Source organism: Diabrotica virgifera, chromosome 8 (genome assembly GCF_917563875.1).
Source record: "Diabrotica virgifera virgifera chromosome 8, PGI_DIABVI_V3a".
Classification (NCBI taxonomy): domain Eukaryota; kingdom Metazoa; phylum Arthropoda; class Insecta; order Coleoptera; family Chrysomelidae; genus Diabrotica; species Diabrotica virgifera.
In genome coordinates this window covers 221728571-221754375 of record NC_065450.1, presented here as the reverse complement: position 1 = coordinate 221754375, position 25805 = coordinate 221728571, and the positions used below count along the sequence as shown (strand labels likewise).

Sequence of the window (25805 nt, the reverse complement as noted above, 5' to 3'; positions counted from 1 at the left end):
GGAAACAAGAAACAACAAAACATCAAAAACTATTTAGAAAAAATGTTCACAAATAACTTCTTGAATCTTAACGAAAACAACACAACCATATCTAAAAGGTTTATAAAAAACACACAGATCTATTCTTCTTTCCAAAACCAAATATATTTTTTAGAAATCTAATACACTAATGTATGAACATCTTTTTTAACATATAGACGAAGAACAAATGTCCAGTTAATGAAGATAAAGAGTGTGGAAGAGTAGTGGAGAACTATTAAATAATGCATATCTAATACTAATGAATACAAAGAAATTTTAGTAAACTATTGATAAGGATAGAATCATGATAGATTAATATTAAATTAATAAGTTTTTACTAATAAATATCCAACTCAGATTTTTTTGTAGTTTCATCCCTTGAAAGTTTCTCTAGTTCCACCTCTGATCATTAATCACGTGACCTCTATAGAATTTATTTTATTGGTTTCTTTATGACGTTAAATCAAAAAGTCGTTTTTTAGCAACATTTATTTAGGAATCAAAAGTTATGTTATGTCATCATGATCGTATTTATATTTGACAATGTAATTTACTGAAACTAAAATTCCATTATGATCAGAAATTCTTCATAATCATTAATCATCCTACTGAGTCATATAATTAGGTTAATTTACATTTATTTTAGAAGAATTCCTTTCCTAATGACAGATAGCAATCTGACGTTTGTTTTAGGTTATCAGGAAATGTCATAGTCTACTTACATTCCCTAATTAGAATAAAAATAATAATGATTCTGGTGATTTTTTTGAAAATATCACAATTACTAAGCCTCTGTAAACTTTAAGATATGTTATATTAAGCCACATTTTGCACAGCTTTCAGAAGTTCCAAATGGATCAGCAATCAGAAATTCAAAATGTACCTGATAATGAAAAAGGTCTGAATTTTTTAATTTTACTGGCATTTAGTAGGTATAAAATATTCTAATACGCTATATATGTTTTGCAGATTCACAAGCTCATATACAGGAATTGCTATCAGAAAAGAAAAAAATTCAAGAAGAATTTGATATACAAAGAGCCAAGTTTAAAGATTTGTTTTTACTTAAAGAAGGTAAGAAGCTGCTTAACACATTCCCTGCCAGCCATATTTTCATATATGTGCCTCAACTGGCCACCAAATACGTAGTTCTTTGTATATAGAACCTTGCAACTAGGTTATTTTGTCAAAATTAATGTATATTTCTGGACTTCGGAGGTAAACTACACTATGTAGACATGGTGTTATTTTGAACAAGTTCCTTGAATCCACTTATTTTATTAGTTGGATTATACAAATTGGTTATATATACTTATATTATCACTAAAATATGGTCATAGTGTCTTTCAACCAATTATGGGATATATTAGATTTATATTAACATCCTAAGTGCTCTAAACTTTGTTACAAACACAGGCTAATCACAGTTGCTCGAAATGACATAGTGAGTTTCCCTCCGAGGTCCAGATTTAAGAAACCATTCTTCATATATCTTCTAGGCCACGTTGTTCTCTTAGTGTGCATTTAAAAATTCCGTTAATAAATAAACAAAACAGTATTCTAAAAGTCCCATGGGACCAATGCGGTCCCTTAAGGCAACACTAGTGTTGGTCCCATGGGACCAACATGGCAGGGAACTTGTTGAATTATTAAGAACAAAGTAAAATTAATGTGAACAGTTTGTGTCTGATTTATTTATTTATTGTGTTAAGTGCTGGATCCAATTGTTTCATATGAAGTGTTGGTCTACTTCAGATAAAGACCAAGTTACATTATTTTGATGATGAAAATTATTCTTGTAACATATAACTTAACAAATTTCCCTGTACCATGTTAAATATCAGAAATATTACATATTCATAGTTTTAAAAGATAGTTCTAGATATCTGCATATATACTGCACATCAGAAATAACGAACCACCCACAAAATTTAGGGAATTTTATATTTTTTTTTATATATATTTCTTCATTTTCTTTTATGTTAATTAAATTAAATTAATTATCACGTGTACTGAGAAGCTAGACTGAGCCTGTAAAGAGAATAAACAAATTCGAATTAACACTAGAAAATCGGAGGGGTCAATTTGGCCCCTGTTGCGATTTGAAGTTATTGTGGTTTTTTTATTTGAGGCAATAATAATTTTATATTTTATGACTTTTAATATTTTGATACAAAGACTTATTTAGCACAAAAAAATATTGTTTACTAAATTTATTAAAAGGTTTTTCTAACAAATCTACCATAGAAGTCTAAAGGGGCCAAATTGGCCCTATGTAAGTTATTATCTTTTCTGGGAAATTCGACGAGCTTTTCTTTCAAATTCCTGTCGGATGGGTAAAATTATATTTATGTATGTTATCTACGTAATAAAGATAAAATTGTTGGTGAACACATAGATACAATTGTGGGTGTAGAGGACCAAATGACGCATCTTTATACTACAAAAGTAACTTCAAGACGATGGCCTATGTACATGTTTTATAATACTCTTGACTTGAAAACAATAAATGCATGGATTATTTATAAAGAAATAACTGGAAGTAGACTCAGTCTTTGTAAGTTTATTCTTCAGCTATGTGAAGAATTATGGGCCCCATACCTTGCCTCCCGAAATCTGGAACTACGCCTAGCAACACCAGGTCTACCAACAACTATCACTGTTACTATCCACAAACGACAAAAATATCAGTTGAAAATATTTTGTAAAGGAAATCATACTTCTAATCATTGCTGCGGCTGTAACAAGGCAATGTGTGGCAAATATCAAAAACTGCAAACTGTATGGTGTTCCGAATGTTTTTGATAGGCAGCGAATGTGTTAAACAATGAAAGTAAAAAATAAAATCAGATTCTATCGTCTAGAGTAGATTTAATTTCTTTAAACTGAGTTTTAATTGATTAAAGAACGTGGGGCCAAAATGATCCCTTCCGGGTTTCTAGGTAGGTAAGCTAAACCCGACTTTCTAGTGTTAAACCATAAAATTCTCAGAAATCATTCTTTACGAATCAACAAATGTTCACGGAATTGACGATTTTGAAAACTGTGTGAACTATTGTAGTGTTCTAAAAAGTCTCTGAGATATCTTAGTGTTACCCTGGCCTACTTACATTGAAGTGTATTTCTTAATAATGATGGAAACATATTGAAAGTCTGTTCAGATTGTTACATTGTTGGAAAATGGAACAAGCCAAAGGGATGGGGCAAAGATCACATAAAGTCTTAATAACAGTGTACCATGCAATTTTTCAGTCTCATCTAGCCTATGCCATTTTAGTCTGGGGTCATTCAGCAGAAATGTTGACAGTCTTTAATTGGCAGCGTAAGGCAGTTAGAGTTCTTGCTGGTCTTTGGTATAGGGATGATTGTAGGCAAGCATATAGGTCCCTAAGAATTCTCACTGTTCCATCTCTATATATACTTGAGAACCTAATGTTTATCAAGAGGGGAGGGGCGCACTTTGAAACCCATGAGAACATACACCAACATGACACCCGATATAAACACCATCTCGTGCCAGCCTACTGGAGATTGAGGAGGTGTCAAACTGGGCCAGGATACTGGGCTATTAAATTTTTCAACAAACTTCCAGATAGTTTAAAGTGTCTTCCATTAAATCAATTTAAGAGTACAATTAAAGATATTTTGTTAGAAAATGTTTTTTATAGTAATGAGGAATTTCTTGCATTTAAATTTTAGGATTTTATGACTTTAAGCAATGTCCATTGTTAATGTAATCAAATTTAATGTGATTTTAATGTTAGTATTTAATGTTATTAATACTCTTAGTCGTATTGTGCATCTTTTTAATTTGTATTGCGTCCAAATCTTTGTGTAATTTTATTTGACATGTGTTAAACACTTGTGTTATTGACATGAATAAACGAATCTGAATCTGAATCTGATCTCATCAACTGTGACCCGGGCATCAAAAGGAAGACAACAGTCTTAGATGATCCAATTCTTACTATTTCTGCATTGCAAGACTGGACACAAACTGCTAGAATGCTCCAAAGCCATATTCAGCAAGTTCAAGGACCAACAATCAACATTGGCTGACTTGCAATTGAGCAACAGGGCCATTACTTACTGGTGGTCACAATAGACAAAGACTAGAATTTGCTCATGAACACATCAATGGTTTTTGCTTACAGATGAGCATAGAATATCAATTTATGGTAAAGATGGCCAAAATAAGGTCTATCTACAGAAGGGTTGGAGAATGTTGTGCTGCCTGTATTTGGCCACACCTGGTTGCTTTTGGTGGTGGCCCAGTAATGTTTTGGGCAGGGATTTTTTTGAGGACACACGGATTTCATCTTTACTGAGAGGGGTGCATTAACAGCACACATATACTTAACAGAAATCCTACATCATGTGATGCCATATGCTGGGTTTATTGGCAATGGTTTTCTGCTAATGCACGATAATGCAAGACCACACTCGGCAAATATTGTAACAGTCTCTTGAATATGTTGGTTCTCCAATAATGTACTGGCCTGCTTAAAGTGCAGACCTTAATCCTATTGAGCATATATGGAGCCTTCTCAAAAGGCATGTAAAACATCATGTAACAATGCTTTATTTACATGTAAAGAGCTTCCATTGGCTCTCAATGAGGAATGGACCACTTTTCCCTAAAGGGACATGCCAAAACTTAATCAGTTCTATGCCAATCAAATTATGAGTGTCATCTAGAACCATGGTGACAACACACATTATTGTAATGAATGATGCTTTCCTTTTCTTGACTCTATAATTCAATTATTATTATAACTAACGTAAATGGTTTATAGAGATTTTCAATACATTTACTCGTCATCATCATCATCATCATCACTCTCTTTGCCTTCTCCCTATGCGGGGTCGGCTTCCCTAATACATTTACTATTTTCTCAAATTTTCCTTTTTTTCCATTTGTTACTAATGATAATGTCGGGTTACATGCTACAAGAGTAACTGACTCAATACGCAATAGATTTAATTTGATATAAATTGATGGGGTCTACCCCAAAATCCCGACAGCCGCAATTCCGACGGCCAAAATCCCGACACTCCAGAATCCCGACAGGCCAGAATCCCGACAGGTTTCATAAGTTTCTTTTTAACATATAATTACATTTATTTCTTGTTTTTTGTTTATGGTCATCTGTTTTTTTTATTTTTCGTTACTAAACAAAAATATTTACCATTTAATATGAACTAATTTTCTAAATAAAATTTCTAACATGGGTATATGAATTAAATTATTTTTTTTTTTGCCAAAATATAGTCAAATAATATAATATGGATAATCAAATCCTGAATTCAAGTTTACTTTCATATAATAGATATTATCATGTCACTCACCTTCCATTTCAGTAAGTATAGCTTTTGTATTATAAAATGAAGTGTTTAAATAATTTTTTCTTTTACAATACATATAGTCCAGAAAGCCACTGCGCATCCGCTAGGAAAATTATTCCGATTCGGATTTTTTGCACAATCTTACTCAAAAAGGACCCCTTTTAACAAATTTGCATGTTGCCAGGACCAAAAGTGGGTCAAAAATTTTTTAAACGTTTTTTTGTTTTTTCCTAAAATTCAAAACTCCTTTGTTTTTTAATTTCCAATCACGCGTGGGCGACACTATTTTCCACCGTTGCATGTGTATACAGTATGGTGCAAATGAAAGGAATAAATTCGATATTTCTTAAACCGGCGACTTTAAGGAAAAACCCGAAACAGGTCGATTTTTATTTTTAAGTTATGATATTGTGGCATATATGGTATGCTAGTGACGTCATCCGTCTGGGCGTGATGACGTAATCGATGATTTTTTTAAATGAGAATAGAGGTCGTGTGGTAGCTCATTTGAAATGTTCTTGAATTCTCTATACAGTAATGTAAACATTTACATTATTATTTATACAGGGTGTCCAAAAAATTTTATTAAATTAAATTATTTGACAAAACAAGAAATAGAAGGACACTCTGTATAAATAATTATATAAATGTTTATATTACTGAATAGAGAATTGAACCTTTCAAATGAGCTAGCACACGACCCCTATTGACGTCACTAGTATACCATATATGCCACAATATCATAACTTACAAATAAAAATCGACCTGTTTCGGGATTTTTCCTTAAAGTCGCCGGTTTACGAAATAACGAATTTATTCCTTTCATGTGCACCCTACTGTCGGTGGAAAATAACGAGCGATCCACAATTATTGGGATCAAAGCTAGCCGTGCAAAAAATTACGTATGTCTTGTTTTAATTTGATTTTATATCATTGGTTTATCAGTTAATTTTGATTAACATTATAAAACATAAAAAATCAGTCAAAACCTTTAACACAGAACTTTAATTAAAATTAAAAAGAATTAACAAAATTATAAGTAACAATAATAAATAAAATCAAACAAGATGCTGTGTATTTCGACCACCAACATCTCTACATAACCTAACTTTTCTTGTTAAGTTGACGTACACTGCAAAGTTGACGTACACTGGAAAGTATATCTGAATTAAGAATAGACATGCACTGTATAGCACTATCTCTGTCGTTCAGAGCCACCTATGGTGACAATAATTTTGGATCACACGTTAGTGTCGCGCACGCTTGATTAGAAATTAAAAAACAAAGGAGTTTTGAATATTGTATTGCAAAAAACTCTTCGGGATTTCAATCGATGTTTAAAGAATATCTACCTACCTTGGCAACATTCCAATTTTCAGTTTTTCACATAGTTTTTGAGGGTTAAAAATGGCCAATTTCACAATTTTTCAATTTTTAATCGCTTATATGTCAAAAACTATTAACTTTAGAGAAATGTCACTGAAGACCTTTTCTGTTTGGAATGATCCAAAAAACCTACCAAAACTTTGTTCCATGTAAAAAAAATAATTTTAAGAAAAAAACAAAAAAAAACGTTTAAAAAATTTTTGACTCACTTTTTGTCCTGGCAACATGCAAATTTGTTAAAAGGGGTCGTTTTTGAGTAAGATTGTGCAAAAAATCCGAATCGGAATATTTTTCCTAGCGGATGCGCAGTGGCTTTCTGGACTAATAATAATTAGTACCCGTACTTATTAGTAAGTAATAATTTTTAAATTTCAATATTCTATAATATGATTTGGTATTGCATTTGAAAAGGAAACAATAAATATTCAAAATGTAGTGGTCGGGATTTTTGCTTATGCGAGGATTGTTGCATGTCGGGATTTTGGCCTGTGGGGATTCTGGCGTGTCGGTATTTTGGCCGTCTGGATTGTGGCTGTCGGGATTTTGGCTGTCGGGATTTTGGGCGGCACCGAAATTGATGAATTACATAAAATGTAATTGAATTGTTTGTTTTCAATTTGATGCAATATATTGGTTCTTAGACATCTCTTTATTCCAGCTGAATTAGATAAAAAAGTAGAAGAAAATGTACAATTAACGGGAGAATTGACAAGGTTAAAAAATGAGTTAGATGATTGCAAAAGTCAACTAGTTGTAGATAGCATGACATTAGAATCAACCTTTGAAGTAGAAAAAAGGAAAGCTGAAGAAGAAATTGCTACATTACAAAGATTAGTTCATGGTAAGAATTACAAAGTATTTGCACAATATTGATGTGTTTACGTTTGTGTGAGTTTGTAGGAAATATTAACACGTTGAGCGCCATGGCGGTTCCTAGGGACCAAAGTAGGAAGTTCCCCATAGACCATGGAGGTCTCTAGGGACTGCTGCGTAATGACGAAGCTGCTGCTTGGCCTGGGGGGCATTTTTTCAATATTGTGTCTGGCGCTTAACGTGTTAAGTACTGCTAGGTATGTGCAATTATATGATAATATTAAACCGTATGAGACCCCCCCACACTTTTTTAAGGGATATGGGGTCAGAGTATTCTTCTAGGTAGTTAATTCCTATACTTCATCCTCCAATTGTAAATATTTATCTCTAATATACCCTCTAACTTGATTTTCATATTCATATCTACCATTTAATCTTGCTTTCTTCTTGTTTTTACTGTGCCTATCAATTCTGGATGTAGGGGATTAGCATGGTTATCTTAACTTTGCTTGGTGCTATTCGGAATAGTCCAGTTGTAGATGTATAGTCCGTCCGCTATAACTTTTCCCATGCGGTACGATTCATTTTCAATCAAATTAAGTCAAAACATAAATTGAAACGTACGCCGATGTGTGTAGTATACAGGGTGCGCCAAACCTCTGGTCTTCTTTGATTACGGCTAAACTATGAGGTATACAAAAAAATGTTTATAACAAAACTAATGTGTATCAAAGAGGTCTATAATTTAAAATTATTTTCAATTATACAGGGTGAGTCAGAACGACGGTATGAACCAAAGTTGTATTTTTTTAAATGGAACACCCTGTATATTAAATCATTTTTGAATATATAATTTAAAAATATGAAAAATTTGTATAAGGTCTTATAGGCCTAAAGTTAATAATTTTCAAAATATTTACATTTTTATTGAGAAAAATGGTAATATTTATAGGGTTGTGGATTATGTTTCCAAGGAAATAAAAATTTAGGTGATAGGTCAAAGTTTTTAAAATATAGTGTTATTTTTAAATAATTTAATATTTTTTACTTTTAGCCATAAAATATACAGTGTGATCACTATTTGCAAATACAAAATTTTCTCATTTTTTTTAAATGGGACACCCTGTATATTAGTTTTGCGTTTGGTAGTAAATATTACAACCTTTCTTTTGGTATAAGGTTGTATGTACCTAGCATGTTTCGTTTTGTAGATATTTTAAAAAAACTATAGATTTCACGTTTTTGCGGATTTTTTATTTAAAAATTTTTTTGCAAAAAAAATAATTATAATCTAGTTTTAGAAACATACACTAAAATATAAAATATGAAAATAAAAACGTAATTAAAGATTAAAATAAATCGTATGCTAGTACAATTCAATTGAATTTAATAACTTTAAATTATTTTACAAAAAATATTTTACCTTATTAATGAATACATAAATTAGTTACTAAATTAAATAAACAACCAAATTTTAAATCAATCGTAGTAATTCTTCTACCGTAGCAACTTTCCTGTACCAAATTAATTGTTAGTTATATTGTATTTACGAGTAAAGTCAGTTAATAACTTTTTAATTTACCTACATCTTGAGAACGTATAAAGTATGCTTTGAAACAAATGAACGTTATGGAAGTATATTAAGAAGTAAATAGTATCTATGTACCTACTCGTGTCACAAAAGCTGGTAATAATTTCTAATGGTTTCGCCCAAAACAAATGTCATATCCAAAAATTTTTCGGTTAAAAAATTAAAATTTAAAATATAAAAAATTGTTACAAAAATTTCAACTACAAAAGTATTACCAGTTTTTGTGACACCAGTAGATATTATTTATATTAATAAATAATTTGGATGATACATTTAACATTCATTTGTTTCAAAGCATACTTTATAATAATTTTTATATTCTCAAGATGTATGTAAGTAAATTTAAAAGGTAAATTAAAAGTTTAACTAAATACAATTTAACTAACAATTAATTTGGTACAGGAAAGTTGCTATAGTAGAAAAATTACTAGGGTTGATTTAAAATTTGGTTGTTTATTTAATTTAGTAACTAATTTATGCATTCATTAATATGGTAAAATATTTTTTGTAAAATAATTTAAAGTTTAAATTCAATTGAGTTGTACTAGCATACGATTTATTTTAATCTTTAATTACGTTTTTATTTTCATATTTTATATTTTAGTGTATGTTTCTAAAACCAGATTATAATTATTTTTTTTTTCAAAAAAATTTTTAAATAAAAAATCCGCAAACACGTAAAATCTATAGTTTTTTTAAAATATCTACAAAACGAAACATGATAGGTACATACAACCTTATACCAAAAGAAAGGTTGTAATATTTACTACAAAACGCAAAACTAATATACAGGGTGTCCCATTTAAAAAAAATGAGAAAATTTTGTATTTGCAAATAGTGATCACACTGTATATTTTATGGGTAAAAGTAAAAAATATTAAATTATTTAAAAATAACACTATATTTTAAAAACTATGACCTATCACCTAAATTTTTATTTCCTTGGAAACATAATCCACAACCCTATAAATATTACCATTTTTCTCAATAAAAATGTAAATATTTCGAAAATTATTAACTTTAGGCCTATAAGACCTTATACAAATTTTTCATATTTTTAAATAATATATTCAAAAATGATTTAATATACAGGGTGTTCTATTTAAAAAAATACAACTTTGGTTCATACCGTCGTTCTGACTCACCCTGTATAATTGAAAATAATTTTAAATTATAGACCTCTTTGATACACATGAGTTTTGTCATAAACATTTTTTTGTACATCTCATAGTTTAGCCGTAATCAAAGAAGACCAGAGGTTTGGCGCACCCTGTATATAGTATACAGTATACAAAATGTATATACACATCGCCGTTCGTTTCAATTTATGTTTTTACTTAATTTGATTGAAAATGAATCGTACCGCATGGGAAAAGTTATAGCGGACGGACTATATTGAACTACTTTCTCAGGTTTTGAAGCCTGAGATGTTTTGCAGATATTCTTCTCCCTGATTCTCTACAAATATCTTGCCATGAAGAATGAGTTGCAACAAGCCATATCTCTGTTCATTCCTAAGATATTGGCCAAGATATTGTAGTTTGCACACTTTGATTGTGTTAATAATCTCGCATTCCTTACCTATTCTACATAGGATCTCAACATTAGTCACACGATCCCCTTATGAAATTCTTAAAATGCATCTGTAGCACCACATCTTGAAGATCTCAAGTTTTCTTAAAGATATTAAAATTTTCTTGCATTTGATCTCAACAATTTCTTGTTTCCCATGGATACTCTACTCATTAGTTTATCTTCTATATATTCTAATGGAACAAAATATCTTCTTTTCTCTTTGTCTAGTACTTATCAAAATCCTCATTCTTTGATTTTATTAGTAGATATTCATTTGAGTATAACTGAACTGAATTGAAATTTTTATTTAGGATAACTTTTATTGCATTATTTGCAGAGACTGTTGAAGAATCCAGCTCAACAAGAACTTTATATGACACAGAACTTAAAAAATTAGAACACTACATACAGCAGCTGCAAAAAGAAATTCATGATTTGAAGAGAGAGAAAAATCATTCTCCACATCACATATCACAGGTTTGTATAAACAACCCTTATTTTTTATACAAACGTGGTTGTTACCTATAGAGTTGGCCAATTAAGTAAATAAAACAAACAAACTAGCAACAAAAAGAGTATGTAGTATTAAAATTGAAGATATTCTTTAACCGAATAAAAAAATTTGTGTAATCAAAAATTCCTTTAAATTTAGTTTAAAGCTTGTCATGCCCTTAAACCGTTTTATACAGGGTGATTGATTAGTGGGGTAAAGCTCAATAGATCCGCTATAGTAATAGATAGCAATAAAAGTTAATAACAAAAATTTTACACACCTTTGAGATCCACATTACAAAATTAGTTAGAATGTTACAGGGTGTTCGATAACACAGGGGTGGACCAAACTTATGTTTTTTTTTAAATGGAACGCCCTATCTTTAATTTTAAATTCGAAATCCTGTTAACTTCTCCATCGCAGAAATATAAAGGTTTGGTATGTTACACAGGGTATTTACAAAGTTATAACCAATTTTATATAAAAATCGCAACAAGTCAACTCCCTGTATAAATAAAAATAAGCAAAACAGCGATGGTTTATTAATGCCATATTTTTTTACGTATTGTCAAAATTTTCAAGAATGATTAATATTGCTAATTTTCTTTATATCAAATACAGGGTGAGTCAAAACGCAAGTAAGTACATTATTTTCTCAGTAATTTTACATCACTATTGAAAAGTACCATTACCGTACTTTAATTTTTAGATTACATTCCCTATGTCTAAATTTATTAGTTTTCGAGATATTTTCATTTTTCAATGGACCAGTAGCGTGGCCATCCAAATAGAATTTAATAAACTGGACTAAGTTTTTTGGGGTTACGTTAATAATGAAGTTTATAAAATACCTCCAACAACAAGGGATGAGATGAAAAATAGAATACAAAGTGTATTTCGATGTGTTAATTAATTTACAAATGCTTCGTAGAGCAAGTACTTCATTCAATGATCGTTTTTAGGTGTGCATAAATATGTTAGGAGGTAATTTTGAACACCTTATGTAATTAAATATTAAAAATATTTTATTAAGGTGAAACAGTAGCGATCAACAGGTACCGAAAACGCGTTCCAAGATTGCGGCTGTAATTTTGAATATTTTTTCGAGATATTTGGCACACGTATTCGTAATATAATAAAGAATGGCGGTACAGAGCCCAATTTGAAAAATATATTAATATGTGGAAATTGCTCTGTAATTAAATACAATATTAAAAAAACGAGCCTGTACCGCCATTAAGAAGAACAAAAAAATACACTTTCTTCAAATAAACTTTTTTATCCGATGCCTAGATTTCGTGTCATTTTGGAACTACTAATGAAATAAAAAATTTTAGTAGTTCCAAAATAACATAAAATCTAGGCATCGGATAAAAAAGTTTATTTGAAGAAAGTGTATTTTTTTGTTCTTCTTAATGGCGGTACAGGCTCGTTTTTTAAATATTGTATTTAATTACAGAGCAATTTCCACATATTAATATATTTTTCAAATTGGGCTCTGTACCGCCATTCTTTATTTTATTACGAATACGTGTGGCAAATATATCGAAAAAATATTCAAAATTACAGCCGCAATCTTGGAACGCATTTTTGCTACCTGTTGATCGCTACTGTTTACTCTTAAAAGTAGCTTCTAATTTTTTCAAACATGTTTTTTGGCAAAATGTATTACTGATAAATTATTTTTCGTTCTTTAGATGTTACATTGTTACATTTACATACAAAAGTAGTGTTTAATTGTCTTCACAAGATGTTGTATTTTGTGTTTGTGTGTTTTTTTGTAAAATTTATTACTAATTTTCTTTCTTTATTTGTTACATATATGTACATAAAAAAGTAGTTTTTAATTGTTTCAAAAATGTTGCATGTTGTGGTTGTGTTTTTTTTTAAATGTATTACTCTAATAAATTATTTTTATTTCTTTATTTGTTACATTGTTACATTGATTACCGGATTGATAATCAGTAATCGTCAATTGTCAATTCAGTCAGGGCTTACTTAAAATTTGGATAAATTTAGACACCTAAAATAATTTGCTCTGAAAAATTAAAATATCTCGAAAACTAATAAATTTGGACATAGGGAATGTTATATAAAAATTAAACTACGGTAATTTTACTTTTCATTTTTTTTTCTTTTTCCCCAAAAAATGAAAAAAAATGGAAAAAATGAAGTCGACGAAGCCATGTCTAAGAAAGGATTGGAAGATGGAGATTGGGAAGATCGAAAAAAATGGAAGTCCTGGCTGACGGAAGGGAAACGGCATTAGCTGTAGACAACCCTTTATATATATATATATATATATATATATATATATATATATATATATATATATATATATATATATATATAGTTTGAGTTTAATTCTTGAACCTTGATATATTTTTTTACCAATGTTTCTTAGGTTTAGGTTCATAAAAAAAGCTTGTCTATGATGTTATGACCATATTTATTGATATATTATCCGACGTTTCGGCAGGAAATCCATGCCTTTTTCAAGGATTGACTAAAACAACATTTATTGAAAGCTACAATACAATTTAAAAGAAAATCAACTTACCATGCAATCGTAAATTTAGTTTTGAAACAAGTACACAAATAGACGTCACAATTAAAACAATGTTTATGTTAAAGCATAGGAACGGACCCACTAAGTCATTGCGTTAAGAGAGTAATGAACTGTGTCAAAAATTATTATGGTGTTTATTGATGTTTGATTTTATGTTAAGTCAAAATAGTTGTCTTCGTCTCATAGGCGTGCTGAAATATTATATAGTTAATTTTAGATTAAGTTGAAATATACCCTATTAAGGTTTTTGACATCCCGTTTATCATTGACAGCTTTGTTATTTTTTTTAATTTCTATGGACTCTAGCAGTTCCCTCTTCTTTTTGTTGGGTTCACTTTTTAGGATTTTAGTTTTATCGAAATCAAATTTGTGTTTCTTTTCGTTTTCATGTTTTGTGAGGGCTGTAGTGTTATTTTTGTCATATTTGTGAGACCGAATTCTAGAGTTTAGTAGCTGGCTGGTTTGTCCGATATATACCCCATCACAACATTGTTTTAATTGTGACGTCTATTTGTGTACTTGTTTCAAAACTAAATTTACGATTGCATGGTAAGTTGATTTTCTTTTAAATTGTATTGTAGCTTTCAATAAATGTTGTTTTAGTCAATCCTTGAAAAAGGCATGGATTTCCTGCCGAAACGTCGGATAATATATCAATAAATATGGTCATAACATCATAGACAAGCTTTTTTTATGAACCTAAACCTAAGAAACATTGGTAAAAATATATATATATATATATATATATATATATATATATATATAATTTTACTTTTCAATAATGATATAAAATACAGGGTGTTTCATTTTACATTACTGAGAAATTAATGTACTGGCGTTTTGACTCACCCTGGCTCACTCAATAAATAAAAAATATGGCATTAATAAACCACTGCTGTTGTGCTTATTTTTATTTATACAGGGAAGGACAGAAACTATTTTCATTTATTAATTTATAATAAATAGATTCCTCTCTAAATAACGACCATTTCATATCTAGTCTGAATTTTTTATAATAACGGAGGAACTCTCATGCACTGAGGCTGAAAAAGATTTGACTCGATTGCATTCACGGGAAAACTTTTAGAGTACTATTCGGCAGCAAATATTTCTTGGGGATTTTTTGTCTGGAATTTTTTGTGAGGATATTATGCCCAAAACAATTTGTGGAGATTATTTGTCCAGGATTTTACGTGGGGATTTTTTGTCCAGGGATAATTTGTAGGGATTTTTTGTCAGAGGATTATTTGTCCGGGGATTATTTGTCTGGGGAGTTTTTGTCCAGGGATAATTTGTGCGGATTTTTTGTCAGGGTATTATTTGTCCGGGGATTATTTGTCTGGGAATTTTTTGTCCAGGGATAATTTGTGGGTATTTTTTGTCCGGGATTATTTGTCCTAGCTTCGAGTTCACTAAACTTATAAGATCAGGCAATTTTCAGATCCACTTTCTCCATAACTTCACAAGTGCTTTACAGACTCCCACGCAGATGCGATTTCGTAAATAATACAGTCCAGAATAGTCAGTGACTTATGACTTCCTGCTTTTATTATTTTAAGAAAACATAAGTCGTTCTAAACATGCAGAAAATTTGTAACTAATTTTGTCGATGGTTTGTCTTATCACGATTCTATTTATAGAAATACACGCATATGATAAAGAATAGTCGCTCTGACTGAATTTATTTTTATACGTTTTTATTATTATAGGTATTTTTCTTAACTGGCCTATTATATGTTTATCATAAAAATGTAAATTAATACAGTGCTTTCGATACAATTAAAGTGAGGTAAAACCCGATAGGAGACTCATTTATTATTTTCGACAACAAAAATAGTGTTTGTAGACGTGTAAATAGATGTGTATGGTTTACAAGATGTTGAATTTTAGTGTTCTAAAGGCAAGTACATAGATCTTATTCCTTTCGTACAAAAGCAATACAGCTGGTAAAATATTTAATATTTATGATTTTTTATTGTTCTTGGTTCATAGATCACCATAATCAATTCTTAATGTTTATTTACTTCAGTAAATCATAATTTTATTGGTAAACATTATATAATGTAGGATTTATCGTATTCATATAGAAGAAAGGTTCGTTGTCAATGGTTTAGTCTTTAAAAATATCACAAGGAAAAATTCCTGTAACTGGCTGTATACCATAAATCACAAAAAATAAAAACCTTATCTTGTAAAAGGTATATTTAAAATCACTACAAAAGGGTTATATCACAACAAAACGTTTTCGGAATCAATATTCCATCATCAGTGTTATCATAGGTTTACATGCTTTAAGCCGCCAAAATATAAAGGTAAAAACCCTTGAGTTGTTTTAAAATATTAAGGTTACATTATTATTATCAGATTGATAATCAGATGAGTTGTTACCTATATGTCTCATATGTTCTACAACTGAGTTGTCACCTAAACGCTGCCATGTAAGGTTCTTCCTTCAAATATTCCAACCAATATGGTTGATGTCATGTGATGCCAGGGGTTAATCTGGAAATATTTTTAACATCCTTTAAAACTTTGATAATATAATGTAATCTTAACATTTTAAAATAACAAGGGTTTTTACCCGCATATTTTGGTGGCCTAAAGCATGTAAACCTGTGATAACACTGATGATGGAATATTGATTCCGAAAACGTTTTGTTGTGGTATAATCCTTTTTAGGGTTTTTAAATATACCTTTTACAGGATAAGGTTTTTATTTTTTGGTTTAGTCTTTAGTTCTAGCGTTTATACAAGGGGATAATTGACTAATCTTATTTTACTCAGTCTGCAACACTTCTGAAGAGGTATTTTGTTGTTTTTCCACTCCATTGCTTCAAATTTTTCAACTAGAACGTTCGTCGTTTCCTAGGTCTTCTTTTTTCCTTTCCTTATATAACAAATATGTAGTATCACCTCATAATTTTTATTTCTTAGTAAGAAAACAATTCATCTTTCTTTCCTTTATCTTTTTTTCCTAAATGTGCCTATCTTCTAGTGATGTTGGCGAGTACATGGTCCCATCTTATTCTATTCATAGCAGTTCGAAATACACACACCGGCAAAATTAAAGGTACACCTTAAAAATGGGTCATGTTTGATGTCTCGAATTTCCTAAACCAGTTGTCCGATTTGAGTTATTTTTTTAGTATGTTATAGCCTTATTATTTAAGAATATCGTTGTAATAATATTGTTGCTAGACAAGTACATGTTATTTTATACCGGTTGTAACAATCATACTCTATTTTTTCCTTAAATTTCGGAACACCCTGTGGAATATTTTAGCATATATAAAATATTGAAATTAGAACTTAATTGTAGCCTTAGTCTTTCTTAGCATTTTCTTTTTTGATTCATTTGCTTGTGTTGGATAATAAAAAAGTTAGGTACTTTAACAACTGGCCATGTTCTTCATCAATACAGGGTGTTTCTAAATAAGTGCGACAAACTTTAAGGGGTAATTCTTCATGAAAAAATAATGACCGTTTGCCTTATAAACATATGTCCGCCAGTGGCGACGCGTGACTTTTTCTAAAGTGTTACCAAAACCAGAAGTATTTTATAAATATTTTTATATATACAGTGTTCGGATACATCAAAGTTTGTCCGACTAGACACCGTGAATTTTCAGCTTGCTATTAATCAACTTTTTTTTTGGTACGCGCGATCCAGGTCTATTATAAAAATAGATGAAATACAGAAATAAAATTAAAAAATAAAAAATTTAAGAAACTATATAAAGTATCTACAAACTAAAAACATATTTGTTGTTTTTAGATAAAATATGTATTATATCACCTTTATACTTTATTAAAAAATCCAAATTGTATAATTAGTATACTAATCAGTACATTCATTTGTCATTTTTAGCCTAAAATATTAAATAATTTTTATTTTATTGATTATACACTACAATGTACTGTATAATCAATATATGTCATATAATAATGTTGTTAATTAATATATTTCGACAAGTAATTAAAATCGATTAATATGATTTATATAGGATAAAAAGGTATAGATGTTATCTGTATAGTAAGCAAGTACAGTTACAAGTTATAAACTAGTAATTAATAATGCATATTATGCAATAATCGAATCCAAAGGGCCGGTACGGTTAACTAACCGGAGTTTAATCGAGAAAATACCGGCCCTAAGAATAACAGACTTCATAAATGGAATTATAATTATTACCTATAATTATAATAATAATTAAAATTGCATTTATTAAGTATGATATTCTTACGGTCGGTATTTTCTGTCCCGATTAGCTAACCGGGACATAAAGTACCTACCGGCCCTTACCTAGCCGTGTCACCAAATTAAAATTTGGTAACACGAATACTAATCCACAGCGGCTTAAGAGCCATCGTGCCCGCAAAATTTTCAGAGACGATCCAGTCCTCTGACCGATACAAAGATCCTACCATCGTTTCCACTCACAGAAGTGGTAAATAACGGCGCGGCGCACGGTAAGTAAGGGCACAGTATAAAGAGGGAACCACTATGTGGTAAGGGCGTATTATAATAACGTGCAACCGATTTTACATAAACTCGCTGATATTTTCGTGCTTCTAGTTGGCTATTTTACTGAATTAGGTAGATACTATTAACAAATATTTCTATTTTTAAAAAATATAAATGGAATTATTTCATAGTAGTCATAAAATATTTATTTGCAAATTTTAACTGTTACCAATGGTAACAATGGTTACATGGACGCTTCGCCAGTGATGTCCGCAAATGCTTCGTTTCCGAGATACGGGATGTTGAATTTTTTCTTACAAACTGACGATTTATTTATTGTTCTAAAACCGATTAAGATATGGAAATTAAATTTGGTAGGTTTTAAGAGGTAGTTATTGCGCATTTTTTGACATACAAGTAAGAATTTTATATTCACCATTGGCGTGCATACGGGTATAAACATTTTAGATATATCCCGTATGCACGCCAATCAATGGTGAATATAAAATTCTTAATTGTATGTCAAAAATGCGCAATAACTACCTCTTAAAAACTATCAAATTTCATTTGCATATCTCAACCGGCTTTAAAAAAATAAATAAATCGTCAGTTTCTAAGAAAAAATTCAACATCCTGTATCTCGAAAACGAAGCATTTGCGGATATATGTTTATAAAGCAAACGGTCATTTATTTTTCATGCAGAATTACTCCTTAAAGTTTGTGTAACTGATTTAGAAACACCCTGTATTGATGAAGAACATGTCTAGTTGTTAAAGTACCTAACTTTTTTATTATCCAACATAATCAAATGAGTCAAAACATAAAACGAATGTTAAGAAAGCCTAAGGCTACAATTGAGTTTTAATTTCAATATTTTATATCTAGAATATTCCACAGGGTGTTCCAAACTTTAATGAAAAAACACAGTATTATTGTTACACCCGGTATAAAATGACATTTACCTGCATAGCAATAATATTATTATACCGATATTCTTAAATGATAAGGCTATAACATACTAAAAAATCACTCAAATCGGACAACTGGTTTAGAAAATTCGAGACATCAAACATGTCCCATTTTTAAGATGTTCCTTTAATTTTGCCGGTGTGTGTAGATCAGTTGATGTTAGAATATACCAGTCCATTTCCTAATTTGACCTCTCTTGACCTCAATCTTGCCTTGTAGAATCAACTGTAGAAGTCGATATTTTTATCTTCAATTGTAGTCAAAATCTGACCTTCTTTTGTGTGACTGTACCTACTTGCACTCATCGTGATATAGTTATCTCTTTTTGTTGGACTATTCATATTATGTCTTTCTGATACCTGTATTGTAATGATTTTCACATCTATTCCTGTGTTCCATAATATGTTTACAAGACTTCTGTGATGTATTTTGCCAAAGGCTTTTTCAGAGTCAACTAATCATATGAATATGTCACAGTTGACATGTTTACATGGTTCTTTCTATGAGTGTTTGTACAGTAAATAATACCTCGCTAGTGCCAAAGTCTTTTCTAAATCCCAGTTGGTGTTCTGCTGCTATTCTATCTAGTTTTTGAAGTTATACTTCTTTACGATCGAGAGTGAAATTTTATAATTCCCTGGCGCATGCGCACACAGACAGTATGTAGTTCGTTGCTAATCTTTCAAGATAGGTATTGATGTGATCTTTATTATTGATATGAGATAATATTCTTATATGTCATTTAATTTAATCAATGCATTTATAATAATCTAATTAATTTACCAGATCACATATCAATATGTTTTCAATCTCAGGGCTTTTTATAAAATTAATTACTTACTTACGTGGCTTCTAAGTATTTCTCAATGGTTCCTAATCGGGATAGGAAAGAAAAGAGTAAAATAATACACACATATGGGTTACAATTATAATCAAAATATGGTTTATTTTATTTAAATGGCAATCACTGCTTAATATTTGCTATATCTTATTATTCTTAAACATAACATTTACACATGGGAATCTTATTTCCTTTTGGTTTCCAATTGAAAGTTTTTATTAACATTTAACTATTAGGATTTATTAGCAACAATTCTATTTAAGTTTGATGAAGCTTTTCTGATATTATTGATTATGTTCTTCAATTTTAAATGTGGTATTTAATACGAAAAACCCATACATTCATGTCCAAACAAATGAGACTGACCTTTTTCTGGTGAACTGAGAATGTCTTCACACAAGACCCGTTTCCTGCTATCCTTGGCTGCGATCAAAACCTCGTCCTGGCTTCCAGTAATGTTCTCCTTTGAAAACTAGCTCGTATAGCTCCCGTTCCTGCTTCTGTCGTGATGCCGTGTTTCTACCTTTTTCGAAACTTCCATCAGCTACCGGGACACTCTTGGCTCAAGGAGGTTCTTTACTCTCGACCTGGCCTACCTCTCGTTCCACGATAGATACTCCACACTCACGGAACTATACCGGCTTTCTCACTCTCCGTACACTACCGTCTACTACTGGACTTCACTTCTCGACAGCTCAAAACATTCTGATCTATCTTTTTCATTCATTCCCCTACTTTCTAAATATCCCTTCCAGATTCACAAATCAACCTTCCACCACCAACTCTCATTCGCAGTATTCCTCAAAACCAATTTTTAATCTTTCTAAATATGCTTAATGGATTTCCAAAAAAAATAGTTAATTCCCATTCTAAAATTACTTTCTACTATTTACAAAATTTAATGACCTATTATCTACTTCAACTGAGTCTTATTTAGCATAGGCTAATGATCGAACCTTCCGCGAACAACGATAATGAACTATTATCTATTTCAAATGAGTCTTATTTAGCATAGGCTAATGATCGAACCTTCCGCGAACAACGATAATGGTATGCGCCATTCACTTTGTTTATTCTAAGCGCATTGTCCCGAGTTTCATATGCTTCTTCTAATCACTTCTTAAAATTAAATATAACAATTTGTTGTATACAGGTTGTTCTAAATTTATATGCCCGTGGTTGAGAAAATTGAAAATATTTTATTTTAAATTGAATTCTGTTTATAATTATCAAAATTTAATTTTCATATCAAATAGAAATATAACAGTATGTATATATCAGCGTAAATAAGTCATTAAAAGAATATATTAGTGTTTTTAGTAAATGTATTGTTTATTATAATTTTTGTGTCTTTGGATTTGTCTTCCTCGGTAGTATGATAATAAAATATTTAGGTATAACATTTTTATACTTCACTTGATCTATTTGTCACCGTGTTGTGTAATTATATCCGAGACGTCACTTACAAGGGGCTCGATAGCTTGGTTAGTAGAGCATTGGACCAGAGATCGAGAGGTCCCGGGTTCCAATCCCGGATGATTCATATTTTTTTTTATTTTTGGTTGTTTTAATAAAAAAAATTTGAAAGTGGTAGGTAAGAAAGTTAGTTTAATATTTAAATAAAATACAACTAACCTGTTACGTATATTATTTATTTCGTTGAAATTATATAATAGAAGTATAACTTCTTACGTGCGTACAAAGTACACACACATTCTTTTTTGTAGTAATGTTCATGTATCACTCGCAAGAGGACTTTTAAAACATGGTTCCACTAGCTGATTGTTCTATATTCTTCACATTTCGTTGTGTTAGGTTTTTTGGGTATTGGGATGAACACAGATATTAGCCATTCTTTCTAAATTTTCCCAGTATCGTAGATTTCATTGAATATATGGTTCTCTGTCAGCAGTCTTTTATAGTACCATAGCTCAAGAATAGAATATAGGCGGAAGAAAAGAAAAGGGCAACAAAGAAAAAAGATAAATAGTCCTTGATTTTTCTCAATACTTTAAAGAATTTATTCGCTTTTTACTTTTTTATTTATTGTAAACGTTTGAAATAGAGATAAGGGATAGATCTAAATTTTATATATTAGTTGATAGTGGGTGTTGACACAATAGATCATAAATTACTCAACTTTAAAATGGCCGGAATTTTTTAATTCTATTTTATTTATTGCACAATCATTGTTTTTGTAGGAATATAAGATATACATCTAACAAATCTAAACATAACGAGGCTATAATATTTGTTGTTATTATCGTCACCGTTATAAAAATAGAAAACAAACAAGCCAATATGACAATTATAAACATATGCACTCACAGAAAATGTGGCAGAACACGACAAAATTGAATTATGAATTTCTTCCTCTTCAGGTGCAAATCCACTAATGGATGTTAGCGATCACATTTTCCATTAACTTCTGTTTCTTGCATTGTGTATCAGAGATTGTAGGTCGTTAATCCCTGGCCATTGCCTATGTTTCTTGCGTCCTATTCCTCACCTCGATTATAAGTTGAAGGAACTGGTATTTTTCGTTTCGCATGATGTGACCCATATACACCGTTTTCCTTTTCTTGATGATTTCGAAAAATTCTTGGTTGATTCTTTAGGATACAGCGATAAAGCCACTAATGGTGGCTTCTAATCTGTTTATATCCCTCGTTTTGAGTGTGCAGCCCTCTACGCCATATAGCTGCACCGATCATACGTAGCACTTAGTAAACCTTAGTCTCAGTTGAAGATTGTAATCTGAACAGGTCAGTACCTTCCTGAATTTTACGAAAGCTTGTCGAGCTTGCTCATATGCGACATTTTACTTCCCTGTCCGATGCCCAGTCTTCAAAAAGCCAAGTTTCCAGGTATTTAAATTTGCTCACTCTTTCAATGGACTTGGTATTCAGTGTTATGGTGGAGTTTTCAAGTAAAGTTTCTGGAGATGATCATGAATTTGGTCTTTTTGCTATTAATCTCTAATCCCATGCGCTTACTGTATTCTCCGATTATATGAACAACTGGAGGAATTATGTGGAAGATTACTCAGAAATGACAGTACTAACTATTACTGACTTCAATACAAAACTACGTAAAGAAATACAATATAAGGAAGTAGCAAAGAAAGAAACTATTAATGATGAGAAACGATAATGGAAGAAAATTATGCAACCTAGCAGTAATAACAAACAGTTAAGCACAAACTTCAAGCACAGAAGAGAACATAAAGTAACATGGCTGATATCTTTCACAACAGTTGACAATCAGATATATCACAAACATACTAATATCAAAAAAAGAAAGCAAACAGTAGTGCATATTAGAGGATTCAAAACTTTGATGATGATGATCGTCAGTATTACGGCATTTTAAGTTCCAAATAACAATGTCCAATAAATAGCTTAAGTTTTGATTAAATGATTATCAAAATATAATCTGTAATGTTAATCTATAGCTTAAAGAAATATTTGTGAGTGTCAGTCTCACTTTTTTTTTCTAATGCTGGGATGCACAGAAAAAATCATGAGATAAATAATATCTCTTGATTTGAAAATTAAAAGTTAAAAGGAGCTAATTTAAATTATGTTTACTTTTTTTTTATTGTCATTATCATCATTATCTCTGTATTTATTCAAGTGATGGTAGGCACCAAAAATTACAAATTAACAATTCTTTACCTAAGAACATACTGTAAAGCAACTGCTGTATGACCCCCCAGTCTATAAAAGAAAAATAGGACTTGTAGATAATGATGAATGTAGGTATATGTGGGGAGCTAGCTGATCTACAACGAACGCTGTTAAGTCCTTTACATTTTATTGAAATATCAATACCAATCTCATTCAATTACCTTCTAATCTTACACATCTTTTAGAGCCAAAGAATCTCCTTCTTCTTCTTTTTGTATATACATGACTCTGTCAGTTTTTTCAATGGGCCTCTAGTAAGTTGTCGTTCCATCGTTTTCGTGGTATTCCCACTGATCGTCTTCCTATTGGGGAACCGTCTCTCGCTGTCCTTACTACTCTATTTGTTGTCATTGGGCTTATGTGGTCATTCCATTCTATTCTTCTGTTTCTTACCCAGTTATTAATGTTGTCCACCTTGCATCTCCGTCGTATATCTGTACTTCTAACTCTGTCCCATAGAGTCTTACCATCGATTTTTATATATATATATATATATATATATATATATATATATATATATATATATATATATATATATATGTATTCTTTTATGTACATCTGGATTCCTTCAAAGAATCTAGATGTATATAAAATGCTATACAGGTTTAAAATTAAAGCTCTGACAAAAAAGAGAAAAAAAAGAATGTGTGTGTACTTTGTACCCACGTAAGAAGTTATACTTCTATTATATGATTTCAACGAAATAAATATACTTTCAACAGGTTATTTGTATTTTATTTAAAGATTAAACTAATTTTTACTTACTACTTTCCAAAAATGTTTATTAAAATAATACCAAAAATTAAAAAAAAAATAGAAAACACACGGATTCGAACCGGGGACCTCTCGATCTCCAGTTGAACGCTGTATCACTGAGCTATACCACCTTTGTTTTTACGGGTTACAAGATTTCCAGACTTAGTGACAAATAGATCAAGTAAATTATAAAAATACTTTAAATATTACTTACTATCTTATTCCAGATAAAGACAAATCCAAAGACACAAAAATTATAATAAATGTATTTACTAAAAACACATATATTCTTTCAACACCCTTTTCGGACTGATACATACATAACTTAAAAGATTTAGCAACGAACTCTATACTGTCTGTGTGCGCATGCGCGCAGAATAATAAGAATTCACTCCCAATCGCGCCTAAAGAAGTATAACTTCAAAAATAAATAAAATTGAAGTACATATTGACGTTTTTGTCTTTTGATTTCCAGGAACATAGCAGTCTAGCACCTAGTCAAGTTTTTAATGTTTTAACAAAAGGGTTGAAGAAATTGGGAGCAGATTCTTTTTCTTCTCAAGAAAGCGTGGAGGATTCTTTTAAAAAGGCAAGTAATATTTTTATTTTTGTAGTTACATAATCGTTTCTTCCTGTTCTTATTCAGTTAATTTTTCCAAGATTAAGATGTTTTGTCTTTTTCCAGATTGGGAGTAGGTACCCAGAAAGCTGGGCTAATCTGCATTTGTCAGAATTGTGCAGTACGTCAGATGAGTTTCAAATCTAAACTGGCCTAATCCCAGAAACAGACGAGCCAGCACCACTCTGTGGCACCACAAAGTAGCTTCTGATGATTAACCTTAAATTCTTATGTAAATTAAACGTGCCAATCCAGACGACCGACAGTGACCAGCCACTGTCGCTAATCCTCGCTGCTAGTGACGTCCATTACAAAATCATTGGCGCTACAAAATCGCCTGTTTAAGCCACTTTGTGGCGCCACAGAGTAGCGCTGCAGAGTGGCTCGTCTGTTTCTGTTCAAAGAGAAGGCGATTCATTTTCACCTTTGTTATTCAACTTCTCTTTAGAACAGGCAGTTAGGAAAGCACAAACAGAATTAACAATGGCTTTGTTGCTCAGGGAGAGAAGGTACTGTTAACTTTTGCTAACGATGTCGACACAATTGCACAATCCACCAGAGATGCTAAAGAAGTTTTTACTCTTTTTGAAAGTGGGGTCAGAGAAATTGGCCTAAAGGTCAAGGAAGATCAAACCAAGTAGATGTTAGTTACAAAAAGTCCAAGACTAGGA

The 25805-nt window shown here is 31.0% G+C and overlaps 1 protein-coding gene across 3 annotated transcripts in view; it reads left to right on the top strand.

The window, feature by feature from the left end:
- The first annotated feature begins 626 nt into the window (after positions 1–626).
- Positions 627–25805, top strand: part of LOC114342058 (rab GTPase-binding effector protein 1) — a 49617-nt gene continuing 24438 nt past the window's right edge. Inside the window, exons 1-5 of one of the 3 annotated variants that reach the window (XM_050657438.1) lie at positions 629–919; positions 991–1095; positions 7412–7594; positions 11070–11209; positions 24991–25104. In XM_050657438.1, coding sequence (XP_050513395.1) covers positions 874–919; positions 991–1095; positions 7412–7594; positions 11070–11209; positions 24991–25104 — 588 coding nt within the window. In that variant the 5' untranslated portion in view covers positions 629–873. Of the gene's footprint in view, positions 920–990; positions 1096–7411; positions 7595–11069; positions 11210–24990; positions 25105–25805 lie in introns of all 3 variants that reach the window. The other 2 variants (XM_050657439.1, XM_050657440.1) reach the window with 2 other exon arrangements.